The sequence below is a fragment of the Tympanuchus pallidicinctus genome, unplaced genomic scaffold, assembly GCF_026119805.1.
Source record: "Tympanuchus pallidicinctus isolate F22 unplaced genomic scaffold, pur_lepc_1.0 scaffold15, whole genome shotgun sequence".
NCBI classification, from domain to species: domain Eukaryota; kingdom Metazoa; phylum Chordata; class Aves; order Galliformes; family Phasianidae; genus Tympanuchus; species Tympanuchus pallidicinctus.
The window spans coordinates 26,874,946-26,897,223 of NW_026294669.1; the positions used below are offsets into that span (position 1 = coordinate 26,874,946).

The window sequence follows — 22,278 nt, forward strand, 5'->3', positions numbered from 1 at the left end:
GCCACTGTCCACACTGTTCTGCTGGGAAGAGCCTTGCCTCTGCATCCCAGTGTGGCAGAGGGTCAGCTCTCATGCAGGGACAGAATGGGACAGGCGTCTGCTTGGTACTATAGGACTGCATGTGGACATGGGTGGGCTGCAAGGATGCAGGGCAGCAGGGGTGATGGTGTGCAGCCTCTGCTCTCCTGGCATATTTTAGTAACAGAGAGCTCAGCTTTATGTCTTCACCTTTGAGAAGGCAACTCAAATGTGTGAGGTCCACATTGAATGGTTAGTTTGTGCCGTTTTGCAAATTTTTTTTGAAAATAGGCTGTGAAGTCACCTTTTTTCTGAGGTATGTGCTCAAGGAGTGGGGAGATTGTCCGGTTTTCCTGGAAGAACTCCCATGCAACTTTTGGACTCTCAGGGCTTGGATGTGTTATTCTGACATGGTAGCACTAAGCAGTATGTCTACTGCCTGTACCCTTTGGGCAGCACTGTGTGTTCTCACTGGGCATGCGGGAAATGTGGAGACAGAAAGCACGGCGGATTGTTTAACAAAGCTCTGTGGTGGAGCAGGAAAAAAAAACAACAAGTCTGGGAGAACACAGTGACCCTCACATTGCCCATGCAGGCCAGAATTCCCTGTCCTCCATGAACCACAAAGTTTCATGGATTAAGCATTTATTCAAGTCAGATGAGAGAGGTATGATGAAGGTTAGAGGCTGTTTACGACATCGGTCATTCTTGTGAGTGCAGGCTGTTTTGTAACTGAGTGAGCAGAAGTTTTTAAAAACAGAGTTGAAGCAGGCGTGAGATTAGCTGAGATTAGTAAGAATAGCTGCCTGGTAGCTTGAATCTAATGACTTCTAGTTAGTAATCCCTCTTTCAGGCCAGCAAATCTTGTAGAAGGGAAAAAAAAATGTTTGCAGGTTATACAAGAGAGTTTGGGGAACAACTGTGACTCAGCTGGTACAACTTGGTTGTCTGTACTGCAGGAAGAATGAACTTGAAATCATTTTGCTAGCAGTTGAATGGTCTTAAGCATACACAGACAGCACAGCTGTTCCTAGGATAAGCTTTGTTACTCTGTGGTAAATATTCAAGAAAGTGAAGGAATGCAATTCAACAGTTTTGCAATAAAATATCAACTGTTTGTTGTTTTTTTTTTTTTTTAATCTCATCAGCTCTTCTAAAACTTTTATAGTTTTCTCAGAGAATGAAAAAAAAAAAAAACACTTGCTGCTAACAGCTCAGCATTATATTGTTTTATCGTAAACACAATTAGGGGCAAGTCTTTAATATTATTATTATTTTTAATTTCCTGTGGTAACAGTAATGCTGCAGAAACACCAGAAGGGTGCACCGTGCACCAGTGCAGAGTCCCACCATGGGCCACTGCTCAGTGAGAGTTTAAAGATGTAATTCATGTGGAAAGCGCTGCTTGTTTGGGGTTGGGTCCATGTAGCATAAAGCAGATTAAGCAAGACAAGAATATTTGAATGCAACATTTTGTTGTACAGAAGATAATCACAATACTCTTTCCTTGAAGATTTTATTTTAAGCATCCAAAAGAATTAAAACAGGAGAATAACCAATGATGAATTGACCCTACAGTAAATCCTGGTGCTGTATGTGGGGACTGAGCAGCTGTGATTAAGTCTGTGAAATGTTTCACCTTTTTTGTTGGCCACAAGTTGTACGAGGAGAGGTTTAGGTTAAACGTAAGGAAGATGTTTTTCTCTCAGAGAGTGGTCAGGCAAACTGGAATGGCTGCCCAGGGAGGTGGTGGAGTCGTCATCCCTGGCAGTGTTCAAGAGGCATCTGGATGAGGAGTAACGAGATATGGTTTGGTTTGTGGTAGCAGTGGTAGTGGGAGGATGGTTGGTCTAGATGATCTTGCAGGTCGTTTCCAACCTTGCCATTCTATGATTATTCTACGTATGTTTAATCACTTCAAAAAGCAGCATATTCATGGGGAGGAGGGGGGTCAGGGTCTCTCCCAGCACACGTTTGTTGTCATTTTAGCTCTTGCCATCGTCAAAACAAGCGTTTTTGCCTGGCAATTCTAGTGGTTATGAACCAGACACCTGAATCACTTTTTTTCCTAAACCTGTTTAGCAGCCCACCAATTTCCATTTGCAAACAACGTGAGAAGATGTAACTGCAAACAGGCAGGGGTGCTGCTCTTTGGAGGACCACCAGAAATATTGCAGTGTCTCCTGCTCCTCCAAGGGCCGAAAAGAGCTGCGATAGTTTGAGAAGAGGCTATGAGATGTGTGGCATTGTGTTTGCCAGGCCTCTGCTACGGGGCCCCAAATCGCCTCGGTGGGGCCGTGCGGGCCCGGTGCTGCATGGCAGCATTCAGGGCAGCGTGCCTGATTGAGTTTCGTTCAGAACTTCAGCGGTGTCTGAGCTGCGCTCAGTACTTCTCCACACCAGCAATGAAAAGGGCTGATCTGTTTCTGCCGCCATCACGTAAGGCCGAGTGAGTGACCCGCGCGGAGCCCCACACCGTGGGCTGTCGGTTTTGGGGCGCTTCCTTGCTTTCTTCCGTTGGGCCGGCAAACAGGTGAGGCGCGCGGCCGCTTCTCGCCCCCCGACGCAAGGAGAGCGGCGGGGGAAGGCCGGCCCCGGGCTCCGCGCACCTCGCCCGCCGCCAGCCTCTCGTCGGAGCCAGGTGTGCGTGTGCCCTGAAACCCGAGCCGCGGGGGGAGCCGCAGCCCGAGGAGAGGCGTTGAGCGACAGGCACAGGTGCGGGGCCCGGCGGGGCCGGGAGGAGCTGCGGGGATCGCCGCGGGAGAGCAGGCCTCGGCGGGACGGGCGTTACGAGGGGACACTTTGCGTGCGGAAAGGAGAGCGGAGGGGCACGGCAGCGGCGGGAGCGGCCGCTCGGTCGGTGGGCGGGGCCGGGCCGGGCGCCGGGGCGGGGCCGCAGCGGTTCGACCCTCGCGCCTCGAGCTGTGGCCGGCGTTCCGCCGCGCGGCGCCGAAGCCCCCGGGCCGCGCGCTTTTCTCAGCGCCGCGGCGAGGCTTCCCTCTCTCCTCTCCCTCTGGAGGTTGTTTGCCGGGCCGAGGCGGAGCCGAGGACGCCACACGTGCCGGGAACGTGCCGTGCTGAGCGGCGAGGGACCGATGGAGCCCGACGGCGCGGTGAGACGAGGCCAGAGAGCTCCGAGGCCGCTCTGGGGAGAGGGCGGGCGGCGGGGCCGGGAGCTGAGAGCCCCTTCGTCGGCCGCGAGATGGGGCGGCCCTGAGCTGAGAGGCGCCTCCCCGCCGCAGCGGCCCTCGCTGGCGGTTATGGTGGGCCGCCATTTTGTGTGCGGCGCTGCGCGGCAGGCCGAGGCCGACGGTGCCGGGAAACCCGGCTTGCGTGCGGCTCCGTTACGGCGCGGAGGACAGCCGCTATCAGTGGGTTCAGCCCCTCGGCCCTTCTCCTCAGTGGAGGGGCTGGGGCTCTGTGCCATCTGCCCGCTTCCCCTGTGGTACGGTGCCGAGTGTTGCGCTAAAATACGGCCCCCGTGGGTCTTCAAACGCAGCTGAGGGTGTCTGCTTTGGAGACGTGTGCAGCCACGAATAGCCGGAGGGACAGATGTCTGCCTCTCGATGTTGCAGGATAGAGGGGATGTTTGTTGGAAGGTGGGGTTCATTGGAGGTCTGATGTTACTGGCCGTAGGTTCGTTCAACACCAACACGAGCGTTTGCTGATTCTGCTAAAAGAGCCGTAGTCACACACTGCAGACACTGGTACACACAGTGCTGTGCAAAACCAAAGGGGAAAAAACCTTTGGAAACTAGGCCTGGAGTGTTTAATTCAAAAAGATGTTGGAATGTAGGTAAAACATCAGACTGTAGCTTGTTCAAGGTGTTACAGAATTGCTTAAAATTGAGCTCGTTTATAATAAAAATACCCATGCTCACTTTTCAGCATTTACCCACCAAAAGTTAGTATATGTTTTCTGTTCAGAGTTATTTCACTTTACAGCCTGTACTGTGTGAGATACAGGCAATCTTTGAAAAGTTTGGTTTTTGGTTTTGTTTTGTTTTGTTTTTCTAATCAACAGACTGCAAATGAGACACAAACAGAATCTTTATCTTCGTCTCCCAACGCTATGTCACCAGTGCCATTGAATAACCCAACCGGTGCACCAAGGTTTGGAACAGTTACTCCAAATCGCATCTTTGTAGGAGGAATTGATTTTAAGGTATTTTCTTTCCTCGTTTTACTACTAACTGGTATTTTATAGGCTATAAAGCTCAGTAGAAGAGTAAGACTAATGATATGTTTGCTCAGGTGGTGCCTTTCATTGCAGTCTTCGAATGAACAGCAGAAAATAATGTTTAATCCTTGATTTACATCACTGGGCTACAAAGTTGCATAAACTTCTTCACTTAGCAAGAAGCTAGGAACTTTTGGCATGCTGGTTTTTGCCTTTTTTTTATTGTTCGAAGGAGGTAGCTTTTTTAGTAAGCAGATTTCTTAGTAAGAATATATGGATTTTTAATTAAGTGTAACATTTAGTAACATTTTAATTAAGTGTAACATTTAATTGTAAGCTCGGTGATATATGTTGCAAACAAAGCAGCCATGGGTAGCTTCAGCTCCTTCAGTGCTTTTCTTTCCATTCCTACAAAGATGGAGCTACAGTGTGTGTGTTCTTCACCTACCGCAGTAATTTTTTCTTAAAAGCAAAAAGGAATATAAAAGGTCTTTTCTGGGCAATTTGCAGTACAGATTTTAGTTCTTAGCTTTTGCACTTCCAAGAATTCAATAAGAGAAGTTATGGTTGGGTACCTTTTTGATTCAGTCTGAAGAGGTCTTTCTTTAGTGGTGGATGCCATTACTACTTGACATTGTATAGGCTTAACATTAGGCTTTCTTGGGAGTCTCACAAGTGCCTTGTCCTGTCAGGAGCAGGAAAACAATTCCTAGGGGTGTTTCTGGTAAAATTACAGGTACCATGTTCGTCCAGATATTTGCAAACTGCACTGTGAACCTTAGGCTTTTTATTTTACCATCTTTTAACACTCTCTTTCTATATCTTTGGCTTTTGAAGCCTACTGTCCTGTGTGTATACATCCTTGCCATCCGTTAGGAGTCCATTATAACTTTCTGCACTGATGGCAGTCTTAAGAACTCTTCAAGTGTTGCTTAATGTATTTTTATCCTCAGCTATTCTATTGTGTATCATATTCTTTTTCTTGTGAAGCATCATAGCTGCTGATAAGATGCAGAGCTTACAAGCAACATTCTCCCAGAAAGCGAATGCTCTCCCAGGAATTGTAAGTTTTAAGGAAAAGACAAATCTTACCGTCGATCTTTATTGCCCATTATTTGCTATTCATTGTGTAAGAATATGAGAATGCTTCAGCTTATATAAAACAGTTCCATAGGCATATGCTATCATTTGTTTGGCTGGAATTGTTTTCCTACATAAACAGAACTTCACATTTCTCTTCAGGTGTAAAGCATGGTGATCTGTTCAGGAGGATGGTTTGGGGTGACACTTAGTAATACTTTAACCTTTCAGTAGTGTGTAGTTGCTCAGGATCTGGTACAGGGGATTTCCAAGGGGAAGACATGATTATCCAATTGTATGGGAACGGCTGAGTCGCACCTGAACCACTGATTGAGCACCTGGGGAAGGGACCTGGTCAGCCCTGGAAGCATAGGTGCAGGCAGTTCAGCTGTGTGACTGGAAGGGGTGAAGCACCTCTCTGACTGCCACGGGGGAAGGTTCTCTTTCTGGAGATCCCTCCTTAGTGAAACTTTCTCCCGTGAACCTAGAATCTTCTGATATGGGTGAGCAAACTTCTTCCTTTCCTTTAGAACACCTTCCTATCATGTTGGTCCTTCTGTCATCACATCTTTTTTGTAATGCCATTCCTATCATACAGACCTGTTCAGTTGCTACACCCAGTGAAGTCTATTTCCTGCCTGTTGAGAGCACTCCTGTCTGTTACTGCTCCCCACACTTCTACAGCGTGGCTGTATTTTATAGTGTTGTAATGCCAGAACACTTGGAGACATGAGGAGCTAAGTCTTGTACCATGAGTGCTCCCTGGACTTGAAGATTGCAACAAGTAAATTGCATTCTTTTCATAAAGTATGTATTGAGGGCAGAGTTATTCATGAAGTGTTAGCTTCGTATTCTTTTCATTTATGAATGTTACTCGAATTAGAGTTTTAGTTTTTCTTTTAAATTTTTTTTGCTTTTCAAACTCAGGTAAATTCTTAATCTGCAAAAGGGATTTTCTGCTAAATTGTATATATACTTTTTAAATCAGCAGAAGTGTTTCACTTAAAGGTGAAACAGTACTTCTTGTGTACCTAAAATAATGAAAGAATGTGGACAAGTACAGAAATAGCCTGAATGTACAGATCAGTGCAGGACAAGAAATTCTGAAATATGGTGTTGAGGACATCGTGTTTATGTTCAGAGGAAAGCTAATTGAGAAAAGGGAGACAAGTGCTCACATTCCTTGAGTGTGCATTTGTTAGGAACTTGTCCTCCTATATGCGCACCCTGATTAGAGAGAAAAGTTTCCTGCAAGTGGATTTAGAGCAGTCTCCATTAGAAGCACCTTTTCTTACTTAATTTATGGCAGGGTTTTCCCATGATGTGCCTGTGTGTGTATGATATGCATGCCTTCATGTGTATGTATATGTAAGTATACATGTACACAAGTGCAGAGATGCATGTATACATTTGAAGGCCTACATGTTTTTTTGCTCTGAAGTCTGACAACACTGCAGTGATTTGTCAACAGCACTCTGATAAGTTTGAAAAAAAAATCAGAGTGTTATCTGGCTTCAATGCATATACTTGTAAGGGGACTGTTACTGTGTAAAAACATCTGAATGTTTTAGTGGTTTTCCAGGTTACCACTGAATATGGAAAGGCAACAATTAAACAGTAATGCTGTTCTCTTGCTTTGAGGCACACCTCTATGCTCATTAATTTGTTTTTTAGCATGGGGTTATAGTTTGTGGTAACCTTTATCCAAAGTGTATCCATTAGAAGTCTTATGGAGTGTACTCATTGACAATAACTATACAAATCAGCTTTTCTTCTTTCTTTTTTTTCCCCTCTTGATTTAATTTACTAGACCAATGAACATGACCTGAGGAAGTTTTTTGCTCAGTATGGCTGTGTCAGAGAGGTGAAGATAGTAAATGACAGAGCTGGAATATCAAAAGGGTTGGTATAGTAGATTAAGCATGTTGTGGAAACTGAAAATGTAACAGAAAATTGCCATACTGTAGTGAATTTTATTAACTTTTTCTTTGCTCAGAATATTATTAATACTGTGTTATTGGCCTTAGATATTCCACATATGCAAAAATCTTCTTGTGTTCTCTAACATTTACCTAAGTAAATGCCTTTACAACGTGCTTAATTGTTGTCATGTGAATTAAAACATGAATTAAAATGCCCTTTTGGGGATTATATATTAAGAATACATAATTTTTTATTGTTGTGAGTCAGCGTGGGAAAGAATCCTGAGGAATAGGTGAGATGGGGCTGATTTTGCTGGAGTGCAGGGCGAGATCAGAGGGTAGTTCGTGGAGATTTTCAAAATGGGAACATAGGCAAATCTGAGAAAGAATCATGACTGCAGTAAAGGGAGGCTGGGACAAGATGTCAGTAATGAGAGGAGAGAAAAATCTGGAGGAAGATTAAAACTGGAAGGTAAAGTTACTGTTTAAACCCAAGGGGTGATGCATGGACAGGGGAGTCAGTGAAGTGGGGAACTGTGCTGCAGCATAAGGGTAGAAAGAAGGCTGGGGCGAAAAGGAATATCTGTGGGCATCTGTATTACCTGTAAAGTTCTTCGCTGAGTTTTCTTCTTAGCAGGAAGCTCAATAGAGATGAGATTTGGTGTCCAAATCTCCTGATCTTAGTTCAGTCCCTAGCTTACATAGATGTGCAAATGGCAGACTGAGCCAAGGGTATACATGGTATATATAGCAGAACTTTTTAATTAATTCTGAGAGTATTTGACACTTAAATTGCCACACCTCCATATAGAAAGTAAACGTGTTGGATAAGAATGTTTCAGTGATATTTGGGATTTCTACTCAAATCCAAGCACAAGCTTTATTGCTTGTGGCTGACAAGTGGTTTAAGAGACTCGTTTTAAGATTCTTTGTCTAATTAAGATTGACTATATCTGATTAATTATTGTCCAAATTGCATGTAGAATGTGATGTCTGTGTGTAGGTAAGATCCCAAATGAAGGAATTACCTTCTTGTTCTTGTGCCCTTGGTTTTGGAAATGTTTCCAAATTTGATTAGAGAAGGCAATCTAGCAAGAGCCTGTAGGTTTAGCAGTATCTCTGTACTCACATGAACATGGAGATGCTCAGAAAACATATTTTGTACTGCAAATTTTGGTAGGCTGTCTGGAATGATGGAAGCTTTCAGGCTTTCTTAGTATTTTGCTGAAGTCTGGCCTTGAGAGTGAGCCGTGAACCTAAGAAATGATGCATTCAAAACTATTACAAGATTAAGAAAAACTGTTACAATTCAGAAAGTTGCAATTCTTTCTGTAAAATAAGACAAAACAGTGATCTTCCATGTACATATTGTGTTACATACTTTAATTGTGATGAGGCACTTGGTTTGCACAGACAGTACTTGGTTCAGTGACAGATTTATGTGGGAATATTGATGTGTTGTGGTGTAGTAGGAGTTCTTTATCAAAAGCCTGTTTGATTTGTTGCAACAGTTGAGAGATATACAGTGAAGGAGATGTATTATGTCATGAAATGTGAGAGTACTTTATCCTTGAGTCTGCTACAAAACTGTTGTTTATTGTTACTTGTGTCAAGAGTGGCAAGAATAATTCCCAGGTAAACCACAGCTGTGTTTTGCTGCTTTGTCTGAGAACTCAATTAAATGTACTGCGTAGTGCTTAGGGAGATGTGGAGTGTTCACAGTTTTCACTGGCATAATGGGAGCTATGCTGAAAAGGCTGTATAATAATAATTTTTAAAAAGTTAGGAGTGCATCTCATCTTGGGCACTCCTTACAATGGAGAGATCCAGAACAGAATTTCTTTCTTTTATCGATAAGAAGTATCTACATACATTCACCATGCAACACCAGTAGTCCTGCAGGTTTTGCTTAGCTGTGCAGGTGAACTACTCATTTATTGCATGGAAACAATGATGTATGACCAGGTATCTAAATTAGATTAAACTGGATTAGAAAGTAGACTACTACAAGGATTATTAACAAATTGAAATTACAGTTGTTACTACAGTCTCTATTTCTACAGCTGATTTTTTTCCCCAATAATTTCCCTTCTGATATCATTACTGTATGTAAAGTATGAACGTGCAATATGTGATTGTGATAATGATCTTCAGAGACTTAGCTCTCTTTTTATTTAGGTATGGTTTCATTACTTTTGAAACTCAGGAAGATGCACAGAAGATACTACAAGAGGTGAGTTATATTCCCTGTTACGATTCCCTTTTAAATAATTTATTTCACAGCGGCCATAAGGTATCTCTGGTTTTCTGACCCTGTTCTGCAGGCCTGCATGGTTTGGTAGGTCTGTTAAGATTGGTCATTCTGTCTTCATACAATGTAGCTGAGAAAATATTTAGAGAGACAGAGATTCAAGATACCTCCGTATGAGGACAAGCTGAGGGAGCTGGGCTTACGTAGGTTGGAGGAGGGATGGCTCTGGGGAGACCTCAGTGTGACCTTCCAGTACTTTAAGGGAGCTTAAGCGGGAGGAGGACTGACTTTTTACACAGTCTGAAAGTGATAGGACAAGGAGGAGTGGCTTTAACTAGAAGAAGACAAATTTAGGTTAGATATTAGGAGTTCTTTTACTAAGAGGGTGGTGAGGTGCTGGAGCAGGTCGCCCAGAGGAGCTGTGGATGCCCCATCTCTGGAGGCAGTCAAGGCCAGGTTGGTTGGGGCCCTGGGCAGCCTGATCTAGTGGCTGGCAACCCAGCCCATAGCAGGGGATTGGAACTAAATGATCTTTAAGGTCCCCTCCAACCTGGGCCATTCTATGAACACGAGATGTATATATAAGTATTCTGAATCTAGGGAAGTGAGCTGTCACTTGATATTAGAATACTTCACTTTGATATATAATATTTACTTTCTTACTCTACATGTGCTCCATACTGTCTGTTCTTCTGATGCATGCTGATTACTCTTTATCCTTCACAGTTGCTTTCATTTGCTTTACCAGAAAATCCATTGTTAAGATCTTGTGGAGAATTGGAAAAGATAACTGCTTTATTTTATTCTGACACGTTTGCTCATCAGAGCTGTTGTAACACCTCTAACAAATCTATTCCTGAGAAGTCTTAAACAGTGAAGTTCATTTAATGTTACACAGTGGTTGCTTTTCCACTTACATAAGTTACCATCTTGATGTTCCCTCTAGAGCCTTCCTTGAGACAGGATTAGCTGTTAGGTGGTTATTAGCCTTTCAGCTCTTACTTGCAAATACGTGCTCCATATTCTGGTTGACATATATTGGATAAATCAGTTGGTGCGGATCTGTTCATATATGCAGAAATATTAGAAGACACGGGTGGGGGGAAAAAGAAAACAGAAGACAGTATCCAAGGGTTGCAAAATGTCTTCTGCCGAATATAAAGCAAGTTTAAAATACCGGAATACTGAATCTCTGTTGAATGTTTACGTGTTAAAATTCAAAATACAAACTGGGACATTTAAAAAGAAATCTTGGGTATTTTCTTGGGTATTTCCAAACAAATATCACTAGTGTAAGCAAAGGAGTAAGCAGACAGAAACGCTGGGGTTTTTGTTTGTTTTTTTCCTTCTCCTCATGGATTTTGTTTTATTTCTATGAAATAGAATACCAAGGTTACCCTTGTGAACTTGGTCCAGGATGTTTGCCTGTGTTGTAACTGAAAGGCTGTTCCACGTCAAGTCTTAGTGGTATCTGATTGTGTGAGACCAAAACCTCTTTGTCTGCAGCAAATGTTTCATCTCAGACATTCTGCAGTTAGGTTGTATTTTTCTTAGCCTCGTTCATCCTTAGATCAGTTACGATCTAAGCCTTTTTTAGGCTATTTGAGTGGATGGTTTCCCAGTTTTAATGGTTTATTGTAATGTAAATTATTTTGTATTTTATGCTATTGAATTTCTTCTCATTTATAAACATCCTACTTCTTGGTCATCAATAATATCTTCAGATTTTTTTCTTAGTATTTTTCATTCCTCAAAAGTATTGAATTGCATCTGAAGAACAGACTGTGGAATTTCTGTAGGGGCCTCTTCTCAGTCCTGTACTACTACATCTAATGCTACCTCTTCCCATCTTTTTTTATTTTACTGTAAAGTAATCACAGCTTCTCCTATTAATATGCTTTTTTTGTAGCATCATATGTAATTTTTCGTGCAGTGCCATATAGAATGCTTTGAGGAAATCCACACAGATGAGAAATTTCCTTTAACTGAGAAAGTCATATTTGAAAAAGCAGCCTGAATTCTTATGGATCACAGAAATGAAATAAATGTGTTGGGAAGAGTCATCTCCTCTTGTCTGTGGTGGAATGCAGTTGAACTGAAACTGACAACAGTTTTTTGGGGAGTTGGTTAGTTTTAAATTGGTTTAATTGGTTTATTTGCAGTAGTTAGTATTTGTTTATGAAGACCCAAATCTAAAAGAGAAGTTTAGCTTCTACTTATGTTCAGATATATAAGTTATTATGAAGTGCTCACATGTTTCAGTAAGAAGGGTTCAAATAAAGAGAATGCTTTGTTTTTTATTTGTAACTGTTGTCCATCTTTTCAATGTGATTTCAAACTATTTCTATATTCTTCTTTAATAAATAATTTTTTATTTCCTTACTGGAAAAATTACACCTGACACTGGAAATGTCGTGGTATAGTAGGGTAGCATTTAGAACTGAGTAGGAATCAGAAGACTGTATAACGTGTGGGTACTTAGTACTCTATTTTTTAGCTATTCTGCTATGATTTAATCTTACTAGAATATCTATTTTCAGATTCTTATTATTTAGTTTATATCTTGGTAGCTTGGATATAAGGAAAGTAAAGTTTAAGGCAGTACCATGTCTCACATAAAATTTAAGCTTTTTATCACCTTCAGTCCTTGTGCTCTGGTTCTTTTTATTGACTTGTTCTCATCTTTAGTAAAATGATGTTGTAGTTGTGAAAAGAATAAGTTTCATCTTTACACTTGAAATTGTCCATTTCTAAATATGTTTTACTTTTTGTTCAAATAGTGGAAATGTGACTGAGAAGAGTTGAACAAACAAAAATCTGACAATTATAGGTATCTGTTACTGGCTCTATGATGAATAAGGGGTACTTGAAATAAGTAATGATTGCTTTTAAGTATGTAAAGTCTAAGATCAGGTTAAAAAAGGAGCTAGTGTGTTTCTTGTTTTACTAAGATGCATTCTAAATAAGAAGTAGTGGCTCTGTTTGTTGTTCTTTGTTTTAAATGCCTTGATCTATGTTAAAAACAATTATAAATACTGAATATACTATTTTTAAAAATTCTAGGCTAAAAAACTTAATTACAAGGATAAGAAGTTGAATATTGGACCAGCAATAAGAAAACAGCAAACACGGATTCCTCGTATGTATATTCACTCACACTTGTCTGTTACAGATGTAATTGCACATCTTGTTTTTAACCACAATATGCCTGATCATGCATTGCGTTCATGCTATAGACAGAACACAGAGTAAATACTTAGCAGTGGAGAAGTCCAGATTTGGCATGCCCAGGATTGATCTTCAGAACTTCTTTCTCCCCCTTAATATATATGTTTACCCTCTTGGAATGATTATTTATCTAGGGACAAGGGGAATGGAATCTTCTCTTAGTTACGATGCAGAACCTCAAATCGAAGTGCCGCCCTCACAAATTGTTTAGCAGGTTTCCGTGGTTCTCTGGGTTATTATTAGTTAGTAGCAAAATCCATCAGGACCACTACGCCTTGCTTTGTTCAGTAGAAGCCATAACGAGTGGGTGTTTCCAGTCTCTGTTGAATTCTTGGTGTTTCTTTGCTTTAAAATAAAGGCGAGGTTGCTGAGGGTTCCTTCTTGGGCAGAGAACTATTAAAGCTGAAAACATACAAGAGAGAATTATTGGTCAGATGCCTTTGTCAGCTGCCTATTTGTTACTTTGGGCAAGTATGCTGTTAAAAGTTCCGTGGGTGATCTTTCCATGTTATGGGCTTCCTTCAGGATAACATACCATTGCCTTCTGCTAGGCACTGTTTTGTTTCCATAATAAATTGCAAAAAGTGTAAACCACTAACTTTGAAGATAAGAGCTGCCAGCTTTTTTATATAATTATTGTTATTCCTTAGTAATAAAATCAGAGAAGTAAAATATGTTACTCGAGAAATGCAGAAGCAAATGAAGCATAACTTTGTACTTCAGTGTTTGTCTTATGGTACCTTTTGGCGGGGAGGGGGGAAACACAAGCATTTGAACCTTTTCTGTTTGAGGGCAATTCTGTGGAACTTTAGTTTTAATTCTGAAGTTTTCTTATTTTTTGTTGTCCTCTATGGAGATCATTCGTATGTACATATTCTCATATGCACACTACTGCTGTTGCTGCAGACATACTTCCACTTGAAAGGAAATTTCTACTCCTGTATGCATAGGTACACTCTCCCTCTTAAGTGTGCAGAGTAGGATTTGCCCAGGAGAGTGGAAATTCTTCATTCCTGCTATGTTGTTTCTTTGCTTAGGAAATAGTTGTGTGATCCTTGCTCAGCCATCATCAAGGGGTTTTGTGTTCAATTGTGACTTTTTGTTTGTTTTTTTGGTTGGTTGGTTTTGATGGTTTTTTTCTTTTTTTTTTTTTGTTGTTGTTGTTTGGTCTATTAGTTTGCAGTGCTTTGTTTCTCTTTTTGTCTTTGATGTCACTTGACATTGTCAAGTGCATTGCTGGACTCATATCACTCAATTCTCCTGATGGTTTTTGCCCAGTGTGCCTATGATCAGACTGTGTTAGAAGATCCAGTTGGCATCTAGATACACATTCTGGGGTCTAATCAGTCTTTTCCAGCCCAACTGAGTTGCTGTCTTCCCCTACTGTTCAGCAGAGCAATTTCCATCTCTGCTGTTACCACAGGACCTTTTCTGTGAAGAGCTTTGACCATATTGGGATGATCAGTATTCTTACAGTTAAGGCCATGCAAATCTGGTGTAAGATTAGATCATGTTCTAGTCAAGGCACTGAGGTTCTCTTGGTTCAGTCAAGAGCAGTTACATCCATCGCTTGTTGTAAGTACGTGAATTTTGTTTTCGTGTATACTCCAGGATGGTCTCAAATACAAGGGTCAGATTTAAAATAGTCCCAGATTATAGTTGAAAATGCTTACATATCTCAAGAAGTTCAAGTACCTGCAGTGAAGTTGTGATTGGATCTCCTAAGCTTCAGGTTAGCTCTGTCTCCTTCAAGTTCTTCCACTTTTCCGTTGCAGTGGATTTGGGTTTGATTGCTAAACTTTTCATTCGTTTAGTAAGATTTTTATTTTTTTTTCCCCAGTAAGAGCTCTGTACTTGGCAAAGTGGATAGAACAGTTGATGAGTGAATTCTCTTCAGTTCTTCATTTGAGATAACAAGATTTGAGATAACAATGCTTTTCTAGGTTGCTTAATGGAATTCATGTAGTCTCTGATTCTTCTCACATCTGTTTAACTCTCTTAAGAATCACTTAGCATGTGACATTTCAATGGATATTTCAGCTTTGTTGTAAACAAGCATCCTCGGGTTTTTCAAGGGGTCAGCAAAACTGCTAGCATCTACAAAGGCACTTTGAATCATAGCTGGATCCTTTTTGGTCTCCACTTATCATTCTGGCAGTCCCTCGGCGTTATATCTGTCCATAAAAGGGTGTTTCCAGATGCAGTTACCTTTGCAAGGAAGACGCAAGGGATGATGCCCTCCATCTTGTGTTTTTCCTGATTTATTTATTTTGCATGTTAAATGTGATTTCAGCATTTCCATTTTGGTTATGGAATAATTTTTCCTTTACTTTTTGTTTTTTTTTTTTTCCTTGGCATCGTGTGTAATTCATACCAAAACTTGTCTTTTACACGATGTTCTTTCTACCTACCCACAAAATGCAGACAGGAACAGACTCCAGGTGATCCCAAAAGCAGTGATTGAGGAAGATAAGCAACCTCTGCTTAGGAATGGAAGTCTCCTTAATTGAACAAAGCTTATTGTCAGTTCCTGTTAGAGAGCTGGACAGCTGGAACTGTGCTTTGGGATTAGAACACTGTAGCCTGTGCAGTATGGTAACATTGCTGAGAAGTGTCCTTGTTGCTGAAATCTGGATATCTGTTCTTTCTTTTGTCAGGAAATGTGCCGTCACACAATTTTTGTGCTTTGAGAAATCAGGTTGCATTTTATAATGAAATCCTTCTGTTGTTTTTAGTGCTTGGATCCTGTTTCAGCTAAATATGAGTATGTGGAGGTTACCAATGAAAATCTCCCACAATGTGAAGTTACCTTTGGACATTTGAAGATTATAAAAAAAATTATTTGCTGGTAATTGGAGTTGTCTGTGTTCAGTAATCAATATGCATGTTATCTTCTGTACCCCTTCCCATCTACCCCAGCACCAGCCTGTGATTCTTTGTTTGAGAGTTGAGGTGGCACAAGACACGCTCTTTCCCATGTTCTTTCCTTTGAATGTTTTGAGTTTCTGAAGATCAGAAATGATCTTTCCTTCTTCTTTATGGCTTTTGCATTGGTCAACAAATACTGTTAAGTAAATCATCTTAAAAAAATAATTTCAGGTTCTAATGTGATACCAGAAGGTGGTACAATGTACTTAACGACTTCAAGTGGATATCCTTATATTTACCATAATGGAGTGGCTTATTTTCATACTCCTGAAGTTGCTTCTGTTCAACAGCCATGGCCAGTAAGTAATTGATCTTTTTGTATGTATGTTTTACTGAGGTGATGAATGCAGAGTTTCCAAGTCTCTTACTTCCAGTTTCTCCAGCTACAGCGTATCTTTGGTATTTAAATGGTTTCCTTCTTGTATTCAGATTAAAAATAAGTTACTTAAGGTTATTGTTCTTATAGTTTATTGTTCTTGTGTGGGAGGGCTTTGCTTTGATGTGACTGAGTGGGACAGAATTCATTCAGAATCAGTGTGGTCATTGCTCCAGAAGTTTTGTTACTGGGGATTTGTTGGTGCTTGGGATGCATGCTTGGCTTCATTTATTGTTGCCCCATGAGTGAGGTGTTCTTGGCTGCAGTGGCCAATATATTGAATATAGAAGGAGAACTTAATGCTAAAACTTAAGTAATTTTATGCACTGTTCCATCCATACTCCTTTTTTTTTTTTTTTTTTTTTCCTTCTGTCTGTCCAAGATTATGCTGCTGCTTATTTTAGGAGGAAGAATGCAGTAGATTCATTACTTGGTTTTAATGGGTGTGGAGAGATTGACCCCTTTCTTTCACTGATGTTTTTCTGACCCTACAAAAAAACAAAAGCAAGTTTCCAGCTAGTTCAGTTATTTAAACTGAATCACTGCCCGACCAGATGAGTGCTGGGGCTGGTGTAAGGAAAGGACTTGGAAAATGGAAGATGGGATGGGACTATGGGAGGATAGGAATAGATCACTGATAATTTGTATTGACTAAAATTGTTACAGGAATGTACGTATAGTGAGGACATAATGGCTGAGCCTAAGCAATTCCAGAAAGCACTTGTTACAGGTTTTTGCTTCATCTGTAGTGTAGGCCCCCTTGCAAGTAATGATCTTGAAGAATCTAAATGAATGTTAAAATATGGTCAGTCCATTTTTTAAAGGGTAGGAGATACAATCCAGCAGGTAGTATTTAAGATTGGGTCTTAACAGAAGCGACAAATGATGAAATTGCTGCATTGACTTGTAACTGTTTTGTCTTTTCAAGTCACGCACTGTTTCCAGCTCACCTGTGGTGGTAACGCAACCAGTTTATCAGCCTCCTACTTGCCATTATCAGGTATGTTTGTAAATGAGTTTCAGAGCAGCAGTATTCTTTTCAGTCAGCTGTGCAATTTTGTTTGCAGCACAGTCTGTTCTGTTTATTCTTGAAAAATAAGAAATAATTCTGTGAAACAGATTTCAATTTCGTTGAAGGCTTTTTTCTCCCCCTGCCCGTAGAGAACAGTTTCTTCCTTCCTATTTAATTACATGGAAACTGAATAAATTGGAACCTTCTTGGTTGCTAGAAAACTGGCTTAGTATCATTCTTAAGGATCTTTTAATTGTTCTAAGCCAAATTCCTGCTCAAAGCAGTAATGGTTAGGTGGCGATCATCCAGTTCAATTTTACAAGACTCCAACAAGAGAGATTCCACATCCTATCTGGGCAACCTCTTTCAGTAGATGATCTTTCTCTTGCTGAAAGGCTTAGGGGCTTTTTGTATTGCATATTTTTATTCTTGTATAGAAGAACTTTCAGAGTTCTAATACGTGCTTGTCAACTCTTGTGCTCTGAACACCTTTGAGTCTGACTTACTCATATTTATACCCTCCCAGTATGTAGTTGTAGCCAGTAGTAATTACATCATGACTCCTTTATTCTTTTTAAGGTTTAGCAAAGCCATTTCAGTTGTTAACCTGATATGTCTATTCTACAGTCCCTTAACCAGCTTGGCAGCCCACTGCTGAGCTTAGGCAATTTGTCTTGTATGCTGGAAAGTTGGCTGTATTGGGTGTCTTTTTTTAAGTAATCACATTTCTTAGATGCTTCATTATTCATTATTATGAGATGCCCAGCTGAGTGGTAGTAGACAAAATTCTTGAATTGAGGGTTTATGTAAATCATATTTGTTCCTTTTAATGAACATGATAATGAAGATTTGGGATATTTTTGGTTCTAATACATGAGAAAGGTGTATGTCTTCACATATGTTTTTAATTATGTAAGTAATATCTTTCTTGTGTCCTTGAATTTAGGCACCAACGCAGTGTCTTCCAGGTCAGTGGCAGTGGTCTGTTTCACAGGTAAACACCATTTGTAGTTTTACTACTTTACCCTTAGTTTCCAGTTAGTTTAAAAGCAGGGTTTGCTTATCAAGTGCTCTTAAGTTTGTTTGCAAATCAAATGCAAAAATTATTAATTGTAGCACTGCTGAAATAAATAGCTATATTTTATCAATTAATCTGCAATACTAGTAGGATAGAAGACAAAACGTAGCATTTATTGAAATGTAAAATGTAAACTTCTTTTAAGGAAGGCATCTTCCCTTCTTCCTTTGGCAAGGGGTTTTTATTACTTTATCAAAGAGACTTTCAGAAGTGTGTCTGAACTACTACATTGTGCCTGATAGGAGAAATGAATGTTAACTAGCTCATTACCTGGTAATAACTGACATTTTACTAGTTTAGTAGTAGTAGAAGCTGGTAAGCATGCAAGTATGGCAAAATTAGACCCAGGCCTTTGAAGCAGGAGAAAAAATGTGATATTTTGTGGGGGATATACTTCACAATTTTCTGATCTGTGTAGCAGAGGTTCTTAATATGGAAACCTTGTCGCTGAGGGAATTTAGAATTTAAAGCTAGAAGAATAACTAGGATTGTTGAACTATTAAAACGTGTCTTTATAACTTCAGTACTGGCTAGTCATATTCTTATTATGTTCTTCATGTTCTTGTTAGTCCACTGTGAGTATCAGTTGGCTGCTTGGAAATTTAAGTGCCAAATTGTTAGGTTTGATGTGCATCAATTATGAGTTATATAGTTCTAAATTTTGGATCCCTTTTTGGTAGCACCTGCTGCCAACAAAGGGTAGGGTACTTCTCTTGAGCAATGGGATCAGGCAGTCCTGCACTTAGACTGCAGACGTAGCTCTTCCAAGATAACAGACTGACTGACTCATCTAGGGATCTTCTCTCTTAGTGTAAAGAGAGAAAATGCAAGGTTGTTCAGATAGCTAGCTGACTAAACCAAAGATGTGTCGGGAGTTTAGTGCTTTCAGTGCATAGACATGGGTAAACTTAAGCATTCAAATTATTATGGTTTGTATTTTAAGAGAAAATATATTTTTTATTTAACTCTCTGCAAGAGAATTACAACTGGTCTAGTTTTATATATGGAGGCTGGTGGCCCTGCCTGTGGCAGGGATGTTGGAGCTCAATGATCCTTGAGGTCCCTTCCAACCTAGGCCATTTTATGGTTCTGTGAACTGTACTATGTGATTTTGAGAGTGTCTGTTCTATTAGGATTTTTCCAGCAGTGTTTTGGAAAATCTAAATGAAATATGGTAAACTTTTTAAGAAGAGCTTAAAAGACATTTTTCTTTTTTCCTGCTATCCAGCTTCACTAAGTACTCCCCATCAGCTGGTTTCCTTAAATTAGCAAAGCTGAGTTTGACACTTTCATTAAATTTTTAACTTTTAACTTTAACTTGTTTATATGTAGCGAAAATGACAGTAAAGCAAGATTTGCTAGATATAGTGCAAGAATTAAATAATTTATGGAAGCATTGTGTTTTATTTCAGTCTCCAACCTCTTCGCCTTCGTTGTTTTATCTGCACCCATCTGAAGTTATTTATCAGCCGGTAGGGATTGCCCAGGAAGGTGGTTGCGTACCTTCTCCTTTCCTTCTAGTGGAAGCTGCAGTTCCTGAGGTATTTCTATGAACAATTTTATTCTTAGTCATAGCATTTATCTGCAGTTGAAAAACACACTTCAGTTTCAGCACAGGTAGTTCAGAGCACTTGGGTCAACTGTTTGTCTAGTGTCCCCCAAACCTGCGCTGCTGCTCTGCTAATTGGTTTGAGTTGTCTTATGGTTAGAGTATCTCTTCCATTTTCCAGGAGGATGCCTTAATTCTGGAGTACCTTAGAAGGTTACAGGGTATCTGACAAACAGCAGTATAAAGGATAGTCAAGCCATTTTACTTGAAAATAAAAAACAAAACAGGAGTCCATCACAATGCTGAATTAAACTACTCAAACAATGTCGATTTTGTTACATACTTTTTCCATGTAAGTACTATTCAGGCTAGTTCCTGAATATTCTGGAGGCTGGGATGGATTAAGAGTAGTTGAGTGACCTCAGTTTCTTCTGCTCTTCCTTGCTATGCTTTTCTTGCTTCTGTATCAATAGCTGTTCCAATTCCAAGAGGTTACTTACATACAATAAGGCTATTTATGATTGGGTATGAAAAATGACAGTAATTGGCTACAGAAAGTCTTATTTTAAAGAATTGAACATGTGTTACAAATAATGGCTATTCTTCTGCTTTGTTAATTCAGTTCTCCTTAACAGGGATATCAGAGTAAATGGTAAATTAGGGCAGTAATCAAGTATTTTTTTTAAAGTTGAGGAGAATTTTATTGTCACAAGAGATAAGTTCCACAACTGATACTCCATACATCTTTGGTGAGAAATCGTGGCACACATGATTTCCCTTCAAAAATTCTTTGTGAATAAAACAAGGCTTTGGTTGTTGGGGTTTTTTCCCTTTATAAAATGCATGAATGTCAGTATTAAGTGTATAGTCATGATTTATTTCATAAATCAGATATAATCAGATAGATCTTACAGAAAGAAATTTAGAGTATAGGAACAATAAGCAGAAAAACATGAAATTAGTTGAGAAATATTTGGCTGTATCGTGCTCTTAGTTCACAGGTGTATCGTTTGCTAGTTTTAAAAGAAGCATTATGTGGAAATGCAGAAGACAACGTAAAATTCGAAGAGAGGCCTTTGTGTTATTTAAGTGTAAATAGTCTGAAACAGAATTCCCACACTATTACACTTTGCTAATCTGCACACTTAAACTCGGTTCCAGTTAGAGCTGAGTGAACTGGATTTGTACTGCAGAAGTGCTTTCTGGCACTTATCTAAGTAAAGTAGCTTAGAGACGAAGACATGACAGTGATCTAAATAAATTGTATTTACTTAACTTTGATACAACGAGGAAGACTTAAGTTTATATATTGAGTTTTCAGTTGCTAAACAGTTGTTCATGGTTTGCGTGGTTATGTTAGACAGTTAGAAGTGTTAAGGGGTCTAAATTAGTGTGGAAGTTTTCCAGGAATAAAAAAATACATACTTTTCTGCTCACTTCTGTTTGTTTTTTTTTTCTTTCTTCTTTATTCCAGCCATTTTCTGATCATGGAGTTCAAGCAACCCCTCACCAGCCTTTTGCCCAGAGTGCTGTAGCCATGCCTGCACCTGTGAGTCAAACTAAGCAAGTTAAAGTAAGCATGGTAGTCTTTGGAAGGGGGTCAGGAAGAGGGGAAAGGATCAGAGTCTTTTATTGATAGATTAATAATTAAGGAAAATGGTAATGCTTCAGAGAAAGTGATTTTTTTTCTTCACATGAGACTTTCTTAGATATAGATTATAGATAGACAGAGATATCTATCTAGATATCTATTACAGAGTTAGATAGAGATGGAGATTGGGCATAGAGATTACTCTTTTTTTTAATTTTTTTTTAAACAGCTTATGGAAATTAAAAGAGAAAAAGACTAGTTATTGTGATACTTGAATTAGAGAACTGCAAATGAAGGTATATTTTGAGAGAAAATTGTTGTTGTGAATTCTTTGTCTCTGTCTTGAGAAACTGAAGTCATTTCTTACATTGTTAGGCAAGCACCTTTTGTTATGGCAAGGTGGAGTTTTAGAACAGGATGCAAAACTGTTTAGATTGATCACCTACACGTGTCTACTCTGCAGTTCTGGTTCTGAACAGGCATTCTAAAAAGTGATTTTTCTATGTCACCTAATACAAGGTTTTGCTTGAGCGTCGATTTGAGAACCTTTTGCCTAAATTACATGGGTTGTTCTGAAAGGAATGTCTGCTAATTATTTCCATGGAAACTGCAACAGATACAAGGACCACAATGTTATTATTTGATGGAGCAAATTTTCAGCTACTAAGCACTATTTTTCAACTTAGTCACTATGTTGCTACAGCACGTGTAGAAAAGGTACTCACTGAGTTCTTTGTCTCAGTCTTCACTGGCAGCCACACTTGTCATTTATCTCACATTCCTGAACCTTGTATCCTTGAACCAGTAAGTTGAGGCTGGGGTAGCAATTGTCAAGAGAAAAGCAAGTCTGAGACCATCTCATGAGACTGAATGTGTATTAGTCTATGGGGCCAAATGACATGCATCCCTGAGTCCTGAAGGAGCTGGCTGGTGTGATTGCCTAGCAGCTCTCCATCGTATCTGAAAAGTCACAACTGTCAGGTGAAGTCCCTGGTGACCGGAAAAAGGGAAATGCTACTCCCACTTCTAAGAAAGGGAGAAAGGAAGATGTGGAGCTACAGAAGT

The 22,278-nt window shown here is 39.9% G+C and overlaps 1 protein-coding gene across 3 annotated transcripts in view; it reads left to right on the forward strand.

Moving 5' to 3' along the window:
- Positions 1-2,935: 2,935 nt before the first annotated feature.
- BOLL (boule homolog, RNA binding protein) overlaps positions 2,936-22,278 on the forward strand; it is a 31,295-nt gene continuing 11,952 nt past the window's right edge. Inside the window, exons 1-10 of one of the 3 annotated variants that reach the window (XM_052675855.1) lie at positions 2,936-3,131; positions 4,043-4,183; positions 7,089-7,180; positions 9,379-9,433; positions 12,515-12,590; positions 15,779-15,906; positions 16,912-16,983; positions 17,942-17,989; positions 19,486-19,614; positions 21,097-21,195. In XM_052675855.1, coding sequence (XP_052531815.1) covers positions 3,114-3,131; positions 4,043-4,183; positions 7,089-7,180; positions 9,379-9,433; positions 12,515-12,590; positions 15,779-15,906; positions 16,912-16,983; positions 17,942-17,989; positions 19,486-19,614; positions 21,097-21,195 — 858 coding nt within the window. In that variant the 5' untranslated portion in view covers positions 2,936-3,113. Of the gene's footprint in view, positions 3,132-4,042; positions 4,184-5,188; positions 5,262-7,088; positions 7,181-9,378; positions 9,434-12,514; positions 12,591-15,778; positions 15,907-16,911; positions 16,984-17,941; positions 17,990-19,485; positions 19,615-21,096; positions 21,196-22,278 lie in introns of those variants that run through there. The other 2 variants (XM_052675853.1, XM_052675854.1) reach the window with 2 other exon arrangements.